The sequence below is a fragment of the Varanus komodoensis genome, unplaced genomic scaffold (assembly GCF_004798865.1).
Source record: "Varanus komodoensis strain SLA01 unplaced genomic scaffold, ASM479886v1 scaffold21, whole genome shotgun sequence".
In the NCBI taxonomy this organism is placed as follows: Eukaryota; Metazoa; Chordata; class Lepidosauria; order Squamata; family Varanidae; genus Varanus; species Varanus komodoensis.
In genome coordinates, this window is record NW_025335589.1 from 15,253,338 (window position 1) to 15,268,360 (window position 15,023).

Sequence of the window (15,023 nt, forward strand, 5' to 3'; positions counted from 1 at the left end):
CTTCTGCATGCAAAGCATGTTCTCTACCAACCATTGCCAGCACTCATTGCTTCAAGCAATCACTGAAAGTAAAGCTTTGTTACAATTTAAATTAAAAACGTTCTGCTTTAATTCTTCTTTGGCTAATGGACAAAGGCTGCTTGATTTATGTATTTCTGTTGGAGAATAACCAAAGAATTCTCGGGATATGAATCTGGAAGTTTATTTTATTATGCAACAAAGAAGAGCATTGCTTGGTTCATCCAGTCATTTATATTCTCTCGTCACTGTATCATTTTCAAATAAACACAATTATGTCTCCTGGCATTAATGTAGTTCCACTGTGCTTTTAAGAGTACATTGGAGACTAAGGGCAGCAGTGGATTAATGCATATGCTTTTCACACCAGAAGATGTAGATTCCAACTGTGTTACATCATCATCAAATGGAAATAAGCATTCTTTGTAATCCTAAACAGTAATGGAAATATGTCCATAGGCCTTAAAGCTAGCACAGATGTGCCCCGGTATAATACAAATAAAAGCGAGTGTTTGAATGAAAATTCAAGTAGGTTGATAATGAGCTGCCAAACCTAATTTATGTAATAGTAACAATAAAAGGGTATTTTCAACGTATGTATGTTTAGTTTTGCTAGCTGTGTGTATTTGACTCCACATGGTAAAATATATGAAAATCCTGAGCGTGAATATGATTTAGATCTGAAGTCTTAGTACCTTTGCAGAATCAGGCTCCTCCAGGTAAATTGCTACAGTAGTAGAATCTAAAAAGGCTAAGCCAGGACAAGTAGGATGTCAGAAGCCCATCAAGTACATACCTTTAAATATGGATGAGCAGCCCCAAGTGACTCACCCCTGGCTAATAAGCTTTAGCATAGTTCAGGCAACTGCTCAAAGCCTGGCAATGTACCTTGATCATGGATGGGGCAGATTAATTGAATGCTGCCTTGTGCATCCCAGTCAAATAAATGTGCATCAGTGCTGTTGAATTTAGCAGGGAACAGCTGCTCATGAGAAGGCTTCACTCCTTTTTCAGATCTGGAGGAACCTATGTGCATGCCTATGGCATGGGCATAGGCTTGGTCCTCCTGATCAGAATGGCCTATTCAAGGCCCCACAATAGTGCAAACAGCCAGTGGGTGTTCTGGGCTGAGAGTGGAGCTAGCAACCACCATTTTGATCCCACTATTCTTCTAACCCTAACCCTGACTGATCTTAATTGCCCAGAAAATAATTTTTATTTACTTCCTTAGTGAAGATAGTAAATTTAGAAGAAGTGAGTCTTTTGCTACTTAGGGATAATTTATAGAGATGATGAAAGTGTTGTTGTTAATTGCTCTTGTTTTCTATTGAGTACAGAAACAGTTCAGATGTTCCTGAACAAAGTTTAAAAAAAAAAAAAAACCTTTATTTCAGAACCCATTTCTAGGGCATGGACAGTAATTTACCTTAACGTGGGTGTTTGGCAGTTGAAATTGGCCAGGGCATTGGAAACTCGGGTGTCTACTTGGGTCTTGAGTAACCATCATTGCTATCACCCCAGTAGCCGAAATGCTCTTATTGAGTGACCAATTCACACGAATGTAATTTCAGCTTGCAAACAGTTCTGTGTGCACTAGTTGCCCTTTGTTGCTCATGCTTGTGAAGTCATAAGGCTAAAGATGCTGTTATGCCAAAAATGGTTTCACAAGTGCTCTGCCGTTCTAGCCACATGTGGGATGAAATGAGTGTTCAGCTTCCAAGAGCTTATTTAGGGAGACCTCATCCGTAAAGCTTTAAATTGAGTTTTTCTGACATTGGGATTGCAACATCACTGAGCTTGCATTTTCTGTCAAGGTATATCTACTAAACAGTTCTACAGCATCAGTGTTATTCCTAATATATTTTGCAAACACAGGCTCCAGGCCAGCATCCAATTAAGTATACTTGAATCCAGCTATATTTCAGTGGGATTTAAACGCATGTAATTTTCCTCCAGATTTCACCTTGGAATGTCAGGTCCTCACCTGGAAATGATGCCTGTTCCTTCAAAAGTTCTGCAGCATTGTGGGAGTGTATTTCTCATGTGACTGCTGCTGGCCCTTTACTCTTATTCTCTCTCCCCAAAGTAGAGATTTGTGTGTTGAGAGCATCTCTCCCTTCCATTTTCTGTCTCCAGCAGACTGAAGTACATTCCTTTATCTGAGCTGTACAGGTTGGAAACAGCATAAGTCAAAGTAACGATCCCTTTGAGATCTGCCCATGTGAGGAGTTGAATCCAAATCAAAACATTCCCTCCTTCCCTCCCTTTCAGGAAGATCCTGATTCCACCCTCCAAGTGGCTCCCACTGCTTGAGAGAGAGATGGTGGGAATATTGGACATTACTTAATTGGTCCATTCACTTCACCTCTCATCACCTTAACAGTGCTGAGGAAATTCCCTGCCGTTTCCACCTGTGGGGATACAGTGCTTGTTTCTGGTTGCTAGTGATTACCTCCAGAGCTGAGATGGTCTATGTTTGTGATGGAGCATTGCTACAGTTGCCAAACTGGATATCAAGGATTATTGCCATCAGGCCCTTGCCTACGCCCATGACCTAGGAGGTTGATCTCTGACAGACAGAAGCTCTTCCATGCTGTTGTAGTCTTATTCACTCTGCCTCAGAAACAATGGAACATGAACAAGGAGCAGCAGTTGCTGTTCAGCTTACCCATTCCCTCTGGATGGGAGCATAGATCAGGTTGAGAAAGAGAAGGCAAGTGAATGGATGGTTTCTGTGGTGGTAGTGAGATGATTTCTGCTGTAACCATCTCGCTCAAGAGTCCATCAGACCTTGAAGATGTGATTGATGGCTGCTGAACACCAAAGCCAGTGCAGTGTGATGGTTAGAGTGTTGGACTGGGGAGCTGGAAGACCTGGGTTCATGTCCCTACTCAGGCATGAGGCTCATTGGGTGACTTGGCCTAATATACCTCACAGGCTTGTTGTTATGAGGATAAAATGGAGCTATGTAAGTAACTTTGCATTCCTCACAAGAGGATAAAAGGCAAAATATAACTGCAGTGTGAAATATAATAACTGAAATAAGGATCATCTCATGAGTGTTTTGCTTTTAAAAACATTTGGTGGCAGTGATCATGGATAGTCTTAATGTATGTTAATAATTCTGTTTTGCATATTTTTTCAAATGTATAGTTTCTCAATTTTTTTCTTTCCAATGATTCCTAGGGCAGAGTAAGCTGTACAGGAAGGCTGATGGTGCAAGCAGTCAATCAGAGAGGACGCAGTCCCCGGACACCTCCTAACCAACCCCATGTCAGAAGGTATCATAGCCACATGAACTGTACTCAAGATTTCTAGACACAGAAGAATTTTATGGCTTCAATACTGATACAAATACTTACCTGTTTATTCCCATAAATCTTGCTTTGATTGGCAGGATTTTTGACACAGTGAGCAGGAAGAACTTCATAGAAAGCTTGATGATTGGCAAGTTCACTTCTGTTCATATAATGCCCAGAACATCAATCTCACATCATTAACCTTATTGCTAGTGTGGTAACATAATAATATATAGATCAACCTTTCCAAACCCAGTGCCATCCATTTGCTTTTGGATATCACGCCTAGCTTTCCTGATCATTGACCATGCTGACTACGGCTGATGGTAGTTGAATTCCAAGACATCTGTAGGACACCAGGTTGATATAGACATATAAAATGTAGATCAGTGCCCTTAGATCTGGTTAACCATTGTAATAATAGAAAGCTATTGCAGATCAGATTACTGGTCTGAACCTTCATGACCTTTATGTCCATATGTTAACAATGTCTTCAATGACTGGAAGCTCTTATAGAGATTAAGATTAATTATTTGATACTGATGATAATGGTGCTTTTCAACTTTTACATTATTTGTGGCTTTTATTATTTATTTATTTGTTCAAGAGATTTCTATCTCTTCTACTTTCCAGTGGTCTTAAGGTAGTTTACAGTAACAAACTTACACAAATAAGCCAGCTGTTTTTGAAAAGCAGCAGATAAAAAGGATAATCCTAGCAGTGCAAGAATAAGGTAAAGCATCACTAATAGCAGAAGGCATTTAAATAGCTCTCTGACATTATGGCAAGCCAGCCATTTAAGGTGCAGGAAAACATGGCTTGGCATCCGAATGCTGGTAATGATTCCCCAAGCATGTATGTCTAGGAGGGGAGTATTACAGATAGTGGGGTACCTCTGAAAAGAATTCCTCTCTGGTAGCACCTAACCTAAAAAGGTGAGAGCATCCACAGAAGGGCTTGAAAAAATAACTCAGTTGGTAGACAGATTTTTCTATGGGAGAATGCAGACCTTTAGATTTTCAAGTCCATAGGCATTTATAGCTCAAAGGGTTAAAACTCCTGTATTGCTAAAACCATTTTGTAAGGGATCTTAAGGTTTATATGCAGCCACTGGGACTTGCTGTGATAAACAGAGATAACATGCACAATCCCTAGACACTTTTCATGCTTAACAGGACAAATAATGATAGAATTCAGTTGCTATGAAAAGGGTAAAGCAACTCTTAGCAGCCTTGTCCTGGAGTTCATTAAGGCAAAACATTCTGGTGCAGCCTCCCCCCGCCCCCCGGCCACCTGCATATAGCCAAAGTAAAAGTCTTCTGTTTTTGTGAACTGCTCAGAGAACCTTGGTTATTGGGCAGGATAGAAATGTGATAAATCTATCTCTTGACAAAACCCCCGATTTAGAATTCTGCCATAAGAAAACAGACATTTGTTTCCCTTCAAGTCTTTCCCATAATAGCACCTTTGCATTTTAGAGGCAAGTAAATGGGTGTCCATGCTGCCAATTTTCAAAGGTCATGAGAAATAATAGTATTTTTCCATCTTGACTCCTATCTAAGTAGCACTGAGCATAGTGTGATCAAAACAAAACAAGAATTTTGTCCAGTTTGGGTGAAGAGCTGTGCATTCTCTTAAATCTCCCCTGCCAAGAGCAACTGGGCTTTGGCAGAATCTGCCCAGTATATGTTTCTCCCCCCACCCCACCCCCACCCCCGACTGTGTGATACATTTTGGTCTAGGGAGAGATCACTTGGTAGGCCTTACTGACTATCTTGTGGGGTGTGTGTGTGTGGAATACATCCAAAATTAACTGAAACATGATGGTATTGCTAACATCTGGCACTTCATATATTTTCAAGCTTCTGTCAAGTTTCATTTTTGAATATGTGTCTAGCATAGCAAACCATACGTGACTCATAAAAAGCAAACCTTCATTTAAATGGCTACTCTAGTAAGCATGTAAAGGTTGCCTTTTGCATTCTCCCTTCTCATTTCATTGCAAATGAAAGTAATGTATTGTAGTTCGAACCCTCTTATCCCTGCCACACTGCACTTTTGGCAAAACTCAAGAATTTTCTTAGGGCATCCAAGTAAATCCCACCAGCTTCATCCCATTCAAAGCCTAGTCTGAAAATAAAGTTCAGGAGACATCCAGTGCTCCGAGGTGAATTATCAGAGAGCATTGTTCAACATCCAGTCTGTTTTCTTGGTCATGAACATTCATCCTTTTGTGAAGAGCTTAGATTTATGATTTAGAATAGCAATTTTGTGTACAATGACAGTATTGAAGAGACCCTTCACACACACTTCCGCATATGTAGAATCTCCCCTGGTGCAAGTGGAGGGTTTCCCCCTTTTTTAGCCCCTTCACAGGCTGGAGGAAAATTTGGGGAAACATGTTGCCAAATGCAGTAGTCCCAGTGCACACTTGCTAGTAAAATAGAAAGTGAAGCTAGGCTGCATGCAATGTACTTAATATTTGACATATCCATATATCATCCCACCACTTCTGTAGATGAGAGGAGATGATAAGAATTGTTCCACCATCTGAGGTGGCCCACTCATCATGTCTTCAGAAGTACTTGGGCCACATCTAGAAGTAAATCTCAGAATAGAGGAAACTCTGTTGGTCCATCTTGGTCCTTGAACCAAGGCCCAGTATTGTCAACACTGACTGGCAGCAGTTCTCCAGTAGTTTTCAGGCAAGAGTTGTTCCCTACTTGAAGATGCCAGACATTGGACCTAGGAGCTTCTGTGTACAAAGCAGGCACTCTATCACTGCTCCCTCTAGTGGCTCTTGGAGGCGGTTGTAAAATAAATAACTACTTCTAGATCAGTCCTGTAAGCATTGGTAAGTAATCAGGATAGGCTGAAGGAGTATTGCATCTGTGCAATCTCTCAAAAAGTGATGTTGGGCTAGCATTATGAGCATATCTGGGACAGTGCTGGTATGCTGCTATAGATCAGTGCTGCTAAGCTGGAAATAGTTTGCCACTGGACTGTCTAGGAACATTGTACAGAACTAGTGCATGGCAGAGTCTTAGGAGAATTCGCACTGCAGTTCTATACATGTGTGGTCAGAAGTAAGCCTCATTGGGTTTAGCTGGGCTTATTTATTTTGCATATTCTCTGCAGACCTCGGTCTCGGTCAAGGGATAGTGGAGATGAAAATGAGCCAATCCAGGAACGCTTCTTCCGACCTCATTTCCTGCAGGCCCCAGGAGACCTGATAGTTCAAGAGGGAAAACTTTGCAGAATGGACTGCAAGGTAAGTTTTAAAGCTGTACTTTAATTTTTGAATAGAAGATATATTTATTTTTGAACTGATTGTTGATCAGATCACTTCATAAATGTACAACTGAGTTTCAGTTCTGCATTTTAAGTCAGACACTGAAAGTTTTTAACCCAGAGATATGTAATACATGAACATTAACATTGTAAAAGTTAACAATGTTAACTTTTTTTTCTCTTAATAGGAATTAGAGGTGGGGGAATGTGCTCCCTCTGGTGGCACTGAATTTCCAAAATGGTGTTTTAAGGCTGCTCTATATGGTTGTCCACCATGAGACATGTACCCCGTAGGGCTTAATTCTGCGTGAACACATAGAGGGTTGCCCTGTAAATTAGTGCAGAAATTGCTGTGAGAATAAAAGCAGTAGGGAGGGGGAAAGAAAATGTGCAAGAGAGATCAGGTGTATTTGTCCTATTTCTATTTGATATATTAAATAGGTAGGAAAATTTTAAAATATTTTGAAGTGTTTGGCTCTCATGCCTTCATTCAGTCTTAAGTATTATACTGGATGTTGGTCTTCTGTTTTTAAAAGTTGTGCAAAAATACATTCCAGGAAATACAAGGGACATAAAAAACAAATATTTGCACATAACACTAAACCATGATTTCTTATATGCATGCATGCTGGACTCACTCTCTTCCCCTTCTGCATATCCAAGAGGGAGGAATAAGATATAATTCAGTTTCACTTTCCCTGATTCATTGTTGTCACCTGTGTACCAGGAATCTTGATTTAAAATAAACTTTAGTTTGTTAAACAAGATTGATTTATAACCTATAGTTTGAAGCTAACTTGCTTAACAGTTGATTAGAGTTTAGTTTAAACTGTGGTACCTCATTTCCACTCACTGTGAATATGGAACTGAATCATGTTTGTTCTTCCTCCCACCTCCATGGGAGAAAGAAAAGAGAGGCATGTCCTTAAGATTTCAAGTTTCACTTCTTCTCTCTGAGGTTCATGCACATGAAACTAAAACATGGTTGACAATGTGTGAACCAAAGCAGTGTGTTGGGATCATGTCATTGTGCAAGAAATATTGTTTGTTTTCCATCTTTCTACATTCTGCTTGGTTTTAAAATAGGGACATTTGCTATGTATGTGTACTAATGTCACATCACTGTTCAACGCATACAGAATAATTTATGTTTGTCCTGTTCAACAAATATTAAGCAAACATTCTTTCCTTGGGGATTGCTATCACCAGACTGTCACCCTTTATACTATTTGACATGCCCAATAATTGCAATCATTTTGCATGCATTTAAGAATGCATTTTTGATTAATGGATTTAGTTTATTTGCAGTACATTTGGAGTGGGCAGACTAAAAATAAAACGTAAACAAATGGCTGAATATCGTTTGACAGCTTACTCTGATGCTTCCTTGCAAACCTCACAAACTCTTCAACTACAAAGCTGGCAAAGTGCCATACTTTGTGACATTGTGTTAACATGGCAATGAGATCATTCCACAAGCCTCATAGGCAATCAAACAAATTCTGCAACTGGGCTGTAATTCACTTGGCTGATAGTGAATCAATGTAGAAATCAGTTCTGGAATGGGATATAACTGAAATGGCTATTTTAAATCATAAATGATACTCAGTCTGAACTCCTCCTAATACATTGATTGATTGATTGATTGATTGATTGATTTCTAACCAGCCCCATTTGCCATTCGGCTTCCGTATTTAGCATTGCTGACTGCACCTTTAGGTGCATTGCTGACTGCACCAATTCAGCACCCTCCGTGCTTGGGGCACATAAGTCACCCAAGCTGGAGCTGCCTGTGTGTCCGATCCATGGAGCAAGCTGCCCTTTCATCTCGAGAGCCATTTTCAGCCGTCTGGAAGAAGCAGCATGGGGGGTGGGGAAGAGTCACCATTTCAGTCCCTCCCATTCCCACCCCTCTCATGCTCCCGTTCCTTCTCTCCAAGGCTGTGTCCTTGAAGATGCAGCCCGTGCTTCTTCCTGTGCTGGCTGCAGTGGGATGAGGGCACAGTTTTGGCATGCTTGGCTTCATGCAGTTGCTTTGGAGAACAGAAAGAAAAGAGGTGCCAGGCTTTGATTCATTTTTGCTTTTTGATGCACAGCATCTCTGCTATGTCCTCTGCATGCTTTTTGTCTCATTGAATTCTACTGTGTCCTGTTTAGGTCAGTGGCTTGCCAACTCCAGATATCAACTGGCAAGTTAATGGAAGAGTAATACGTTCCGATAGCTCACACAAAATGCTTGTACGTGAAAATGGTGTACACTCCCTGATCATAGAGCCTGTCACTGCAAAGGATGCTGGCATCTATACGTGCATTGCCACCAATCGAGCTGGTCAGAACACTTTCAGCCTGGAACTGATTGTCGCAGGTAACTGCTCCATGTGTGGTTACACAAGAAGGAGCCATTTATTCCAACAGGTCTGAATTCCCTGTAAGTTATAATCATGTGGGGTTCTTTCAGCATTGCCCTTTTGGGACAGGGGCAGCAGAAAATGAAGAAAAGTCCAGCTTTCCCCATGCTGTCTTATGCCATGGGCTCCTGGTGATATGGACAAATAAATATTAAATCTTTTATTGGTGCAAAAAGAGGAAAGGGTTATTTCTCTTTCTTACAGCTAAGGAAGCACACAAGCCACCTGTATTTATAGAAAAACTGCAAAACACAGGAGTAGCTGAGGGTTATCCTGTGCGACTGGAATGCAGGGTTTCAGGGGTGCCGCACCCTCAGATCTTCTGGAAAAAAGAGAATGAGTCGCTCACATACAATACTGACAGAGTGAGGTTAGTCTCATTTAATGTTAATTCCTGAATGTCTCTGGTGAATACTGTTTTGTTAATTAATGCAAATTAATTATCTCCAGGCCTACCTCTATAAGGTTTCCACACACAAAAACATTATACTGAATCAAGTGACAATGTGAAACTAGCTATGGTTTATTTAAAGCATATAACCTCACTGGGAATTACAGAAGTCAAAGCAGAAAACCTTTTAAGTCTAGAAACTGTAGCCTTTGTTTCCTCATTCAAAATCTGAACATATGGATCAACTGAAAATGTATGTTTGAATTACATAGCTTTTCTCTAAGGAGCACAAAGTAGTAAGCATGATCCTTCTCCTCTTCTCCATTTTGTCTTCACAACTACCCTGTAAAGAAGATCAGGGTGAGCATCAACGCCTGGCCTAGAGTCACCCAGTGAGCTTCATGACTGAGTGGAGACTAAAACCTGACTTTCCCAAACCCCAGTCCAACACTATAACCACTACATCACATGGTTTTTCAGTGTCTCATCTTATATGTGTGCAGCTTTACCACTGTTTTTCTTTTTATCCTCCTTTTAGCATGCACCAGGATAATCACGGTTACATCTGCCTGCTTGTTCAGGGGGCTACAAAGGAAGATGCTGGCTGGTATACGGTGTCAGCAAAAAATGAGGCTGGAATTGTGTCCTGCACAGCAAGGCTGGATGTTTATGGTAATGTATGCTTTGGGTTGTTTCCATACTGGGTCAAATTTATAGCTGCTCTTTACAGAATATTTAAACCCTATTTATCTCAAGCTTGTACTTTAGATCAGGCCTATCTGTGTGATATAAGAATCCTTGCACCTGTCCACAGGTAGCCAAAACCAGGAGTTCCAAATGTTTGTTCTCACCTGCAGTATTTCATGGGGAAATCAGCATGCACTCCAATCCATTAGTTCTACTTTCCCTAGATCCAAAGGTGTGAAGTTATCATAGTTTTTCCAGTCTGTTGATATTCCCATTCCCTCATGACAGAATTGCACGGTATATTTTTAGCATAAAGGATGCTTAAGTTGTTAATTAAAAACAGTAATTTGTGAGCAAAACTTGCTATTATAATGATGCAGTCACTCTTTCTTGCAAACTTGTATTTGCTTCCTGGTGATGGTTTTGAAAGACCTTAATGTCTTTATTGGTGGAAATGAATATTTGTGCTGTTACTATGTTCACCAAGGAAGAGTAGAGGGGAAAATAAAGGCATAAAAAAGGAGTAAGAGTGGAATAACCCATGTGTTACTACCGTGACACTAGAAGTTGGGATTGTTCACATTATGAGGGAAGGAAAGATGCCTTTCCTTCAAGCTGCCTAGAAGATAGTTATTTCTAGGCTTGAATGTTCTGCTAGCACTTCTTTAAAATTAAATGGGAAAGCAAGCATGCTGGGTCAAAAATTTCCTATGATATGTTGCCAAGGGAACTCCTTTTAACCAAAGCTAACAACATTAAAGGAGGTTGTATGCCTTATGCTGAAGAAAGTTAATATGAAAGCAAGTCAAGGATCTTTAAGAATTCACTCAGAATAGGTGAAAATGTATAGTTTAAAATTCTAGGTTGGATTCAGGTCTGCCTTGCTGGAGGAATGGCTGTTTGCAGGAGGTCTTTCCACCTGGTGTTTGGCAATCTTCCTTGCCCTGTGCATTGTTCACTACATTCAAAGGAGATGCTTGACTATCTGGCTCAGTTTGGGCATAATCCATGGGTTCTCAGAGGTGAACAGAAGCCCCATAGCTGCTTGCCCTTCCAGATTCCAAAACCCCAAAATGCCCCACTCCCAGGTTGTCCGCTGTGATGTCCGAACCTGGAACTCAAGGTTTTAACCCATTTTTAGCCCATGTTTTTGTGATGGTGACATCCAAACTCATTGATGCATTTCCACAAATTCCAGGGAAGCCCAGATGAGAGCTGTGATGTAGATGCATATCCAGATCAATACTGTGCTTTTTTCAGCTTCATTCACAGTACTGCCAGATATAAACAGGATTCTGCCCACAAATTGTACCAGTCACGTAATATATGTTAAGACTGTGTAGTTCCTGTGTTGTATTAGCAAACTCTTTCCTTTCTGTGCAGCTCAGTGGCAACAACAGCCCCAAACCACCAAGCCAAAGAAGGTGCGTCCCTCAGCGAGTCGATATGCAGCACTTTCTGACCAAGGACTAGACATCAAAGCTGCATTTCAGCCAGAGGCCAACCCAGGACATCTGACACTGCAATCTGGATTGGTAGAAAGCGATGATCTGTAAATCTTCACATTCAAACCTAACATTTTCTTTCAAAGTGAAAACACTGAAAGCCATTGTCTTGACCAATTATAACTTATGCCACTTTGTGAAAGGCAGTCACTTTGTGTGCAAAAGATAAAGAACACCTTAATCACGTATTTTTTGCTCGGTATACAAATTAGCATAGAGAGTGGTTATTCAGTAGAAATGTACAGCCCACACACACAAAAATCACCTTTGCCATAACCTTTTATTATTACTACATGGGCCTTACTATTTTGAATAATCCTTTTCACAACTGCCAAGTGCTAAAGTGAATATGATTTTTTTGAACACACACACAGTGCAGAACTTATCACCTAGTGCCTTTGCAAGCTGTAGGTGCTATTAAAACATAACAAGTAATGCTAGCCAATTTATTGGGCCCCAAGGCAACTGCAAATGTATCCACAATGCATTCTGATATGACAGTGAGAATGTGCAATAGAGTAAAACAAGATGGGAAAAGGAAGAGAGATTGAAGTGAAATTTAACTCTGTAAATGGCTTTCTGCTCTCAAAAGAGCTGCTTGCCTTAATTGTGCTTAATATGGGCAAGGAGGAATCATTTGACTTTCGTTAACTAAAAAGTGGCTAACCACAGATGTACTGCCAGGCTAAATCAATCATAACATAATTTAAAACATGAACGTTATGATGGAATTGTTGGAATGGTTTTACAGTGTTAGATTTGTAACAGTGGGATGAAACGGGGGCTGAAGGCCAGACCTTCCTCAGAGGGTGAAAATACAGGAAAAGCATTACATTTCATCCCTCTGGAATTCCATCGTTACCCGAATGCTTTTTTATGCTGGAGGTTTGACTGACCAGAACCTAGATGACACAAGTGAGGATAATTAGTGTAGAGTAAGTGGAGGAAGGAGTGAGTCTGCAATAATGGTTTAAATAATAAGCACATACCATAGAGAATAGATGAGTAGATATGGGGAATGCAGAATGATAATGAAATGGTGTTACATGTTAAACACTGCATGCTTGTGTACTAGATGTTAAATTTTTGTGTTCTTGCCTACTGCAACATGAATAACCCTGCCTATGGCTGGGACTTTGTGAAGAAGGTTAAAAAAGTTGATTTTCCAGAATGTAGACTAGTTCTACATCTAATTAGACTTCACTTAGATAGTATTATGTCATTTTGATTTAAAATAATTTCATTTTAATTGGGAGGCCATGGAAGAACATTTCCATTGGCCCTGACAGAAATAAAATGTGGTTTAATGGTACAAAAGTACTTTGCTACAAAAGGAAAACACTGTATTCCTTATATGAAGCACATTTATAGTACTTTATTTATAATAAAAATGTTGAATCTTTTATCTCAACTCAGTTATTCAAGTGCAGTACTTTTTTTTAAAAAAAGTTTTGTATTATTTACCACACCATATATTTTGCATTACAGCTATACATGTATTGCTTTGCACCTCATTGTTAAGCACACAAATCAGGTTGTTAATTGCTAATAAAAGCATATAGCACAGCAGATAGTTAGTTACTTTTCTATGCAAACTGCTGCAAAGGGTTAAAACTGTTATAGCAATTTCTTACATATCTGTATTGTCATACACAACCTGTCAAATGGAACTCACCTACTGTAGCCTTCCAGCCAAGAATGTCATACCATTCACTTACCAAATTATTCTCCAATGTGATTTCCTAATCTACTTTTTGTTTAGCTTCAGCTAGTAGCATTTTGCTTCTTTTTATTTGTATTTATAAAAATGTACAATCATACTACTTTGGATTGTTGTGCTGATATCATGTGGGTTTAACTTCAATAAATACTACACAGATCAATAATTTGTGTTTTTTTCTGGCTAAAAAATAGCTAACGTTTAACAGGGCTTCAAAATTAAAACCCAATTCAACTTGACTTACGGCTGAGTTTCATGCCTGGGATCCCACAGTAGAGTTACAATTTCTTATAAGTACTTTTATGCCAATCTCATTAAAATAAACTTTTATTGCCAAGTGGGCCACCTGCTGTATCACATGTATTAATAGCAAATCAAGTTTGCTGACAAGTGGTCCACCTGTTTTTGCCATTGCATTTGAAAGATAATGTGAACTTGCTGGAAGAGTGGCCTGTGTTTGTGGGGCTCCTGAGGAAAAAAAAAACCCCAAACCATTAACTAGTAGCCAGGTTAGTGGAGGTCTAACCAGTGATCACCCTGTGATCATTAACAAATGCAGTGGATGGAACGCCTCACAATGGCATCCTCTGTGAAGGAGCAGTTTCAGATCAAGCAGCTGTCTGACCTTGCCAAAGCATATGCTGGTTCATCTCATCTGCAGTCTGTGTTTGATCAGTTTCAAACATGCATAATGTCACGGTTTAATACTTCTGCACCACTAAGGCATTGGTCCAGTCCAGCTGTGCTGATGACATGGATTAACCAAGTGGCTGTTAAGGCTGCAAAAGAGCTAGCAAATGCAGTGCCACCTGCCCCTTTACTGCTTTGCTTCCAGTTCACAAACCAACACAGTGTGTTGTTGGGTTAAAACTGTGGGTTGCTTCCCCTCAGCAAACCAGTGTTTCAGGTTAGTGTGACACAGGTTGTTTTACAAACCACTGAAACACTCCCATGCAGCCCTAATCAAGAACTCTGCCACTTCCTTAGTAATTACAAAAGCATTAAAGCATAAAACACAGGTTTAAGCCATGGTTATTCTTATATGCAAAACAAGTCAGCCTATATGAATGCAAAACAAATTCCTTCATTGTTTTGAGTTGCTGATTGGTACTTAAGAGCTTGTAAATATGGCGTTCAAGCTTCTTAATGCATCCCATTATATGTCACAACTCTGAACAGCAGTAGCTCTTCCCAGAAGACATCACTAAGAAATAAATAAGTTTTTTGGGTTGGATCAAGAGACTGTTGGATCTGTCTTACATGCAGTTTTGCAGGATCTGGATGCTACAGGGGCTGCTGCAAGAATTAGGGAACATAGAAGTCATTTCTGTCAGTGCACATGCTCGAACAGAAATCTGGTATCAATTCTTAAGTCCTATCTAAGTAAGCCCATCGAAATAAATTTAAATGAAGTCATGTTGTTATCAGGGGGTTCCTCTAGGTATGACTAAATTGGCTTCCACCCCAACATAAATTGCTATCAAAGCCATTTGCCTTCAGATACAGTGGAAGGACTAATTAAGGAGGGAAGTTAAATTTTAGAGCACCATCACACATATTGCCTTCTTTAAACCTGACCTTGAAAACTGTTAGAGTTGTTCTCTCCATGGAGAAACAAGAGAAACGGAATTTTGAACAGAATCAGCCAATCTCTGGGAATTACAGTTGGACATTTTATAGACTTTGCTAGTTACAATCCTGAAC

At 40.0% G+C, this 15,023-nt stretch overlaps 1 protein-coding gene across 7 annotated transcripts in view; it reads left to right on the plus strand.

Annotated features, from left to right (window-relative positions):
* PALLD (palladin, cytoskeletal associated protein) overlaps positions 1–13,482 on the plus strand; it is a 265,196-nt gene extending 251,714 nt beyond the window's left edge. For all 7 annotated transcript variants that reach the window (XM_044430707.1, XM_044430706.1, XM_044430709.1 and 4 more), the window contains 6 exons: positions 3,205–3,299; positions 6,456–6,588; positions 8,766–8,973; positions 9,221–9,386; positions 9,946–10,079; positions 11,478–13,482. In XM_044430707.1, coding sequence (XP_044286642.1) covers positions 3,205–3,299; positions 6,456–6,588; positions 8,766–8,973; positions 9,221–9,386; positions 9,946–10,079; positions 11,478–11,650 — 909 coding nt within the window. In that variant the 3' untranslated portion in view covers positions 11,651–13,482. The remainder of the gene's footprint in view (positions 1–3,204; positions 3,300–6,455; positions 6,589–8,765; positions 8,974–9,220; positions 9,387–9,945; positions 10,080–11,477) is intronic.
* The last annotated feature ends 1,541 nt before the right edge of the window (positions 13,483–15,023 follow it).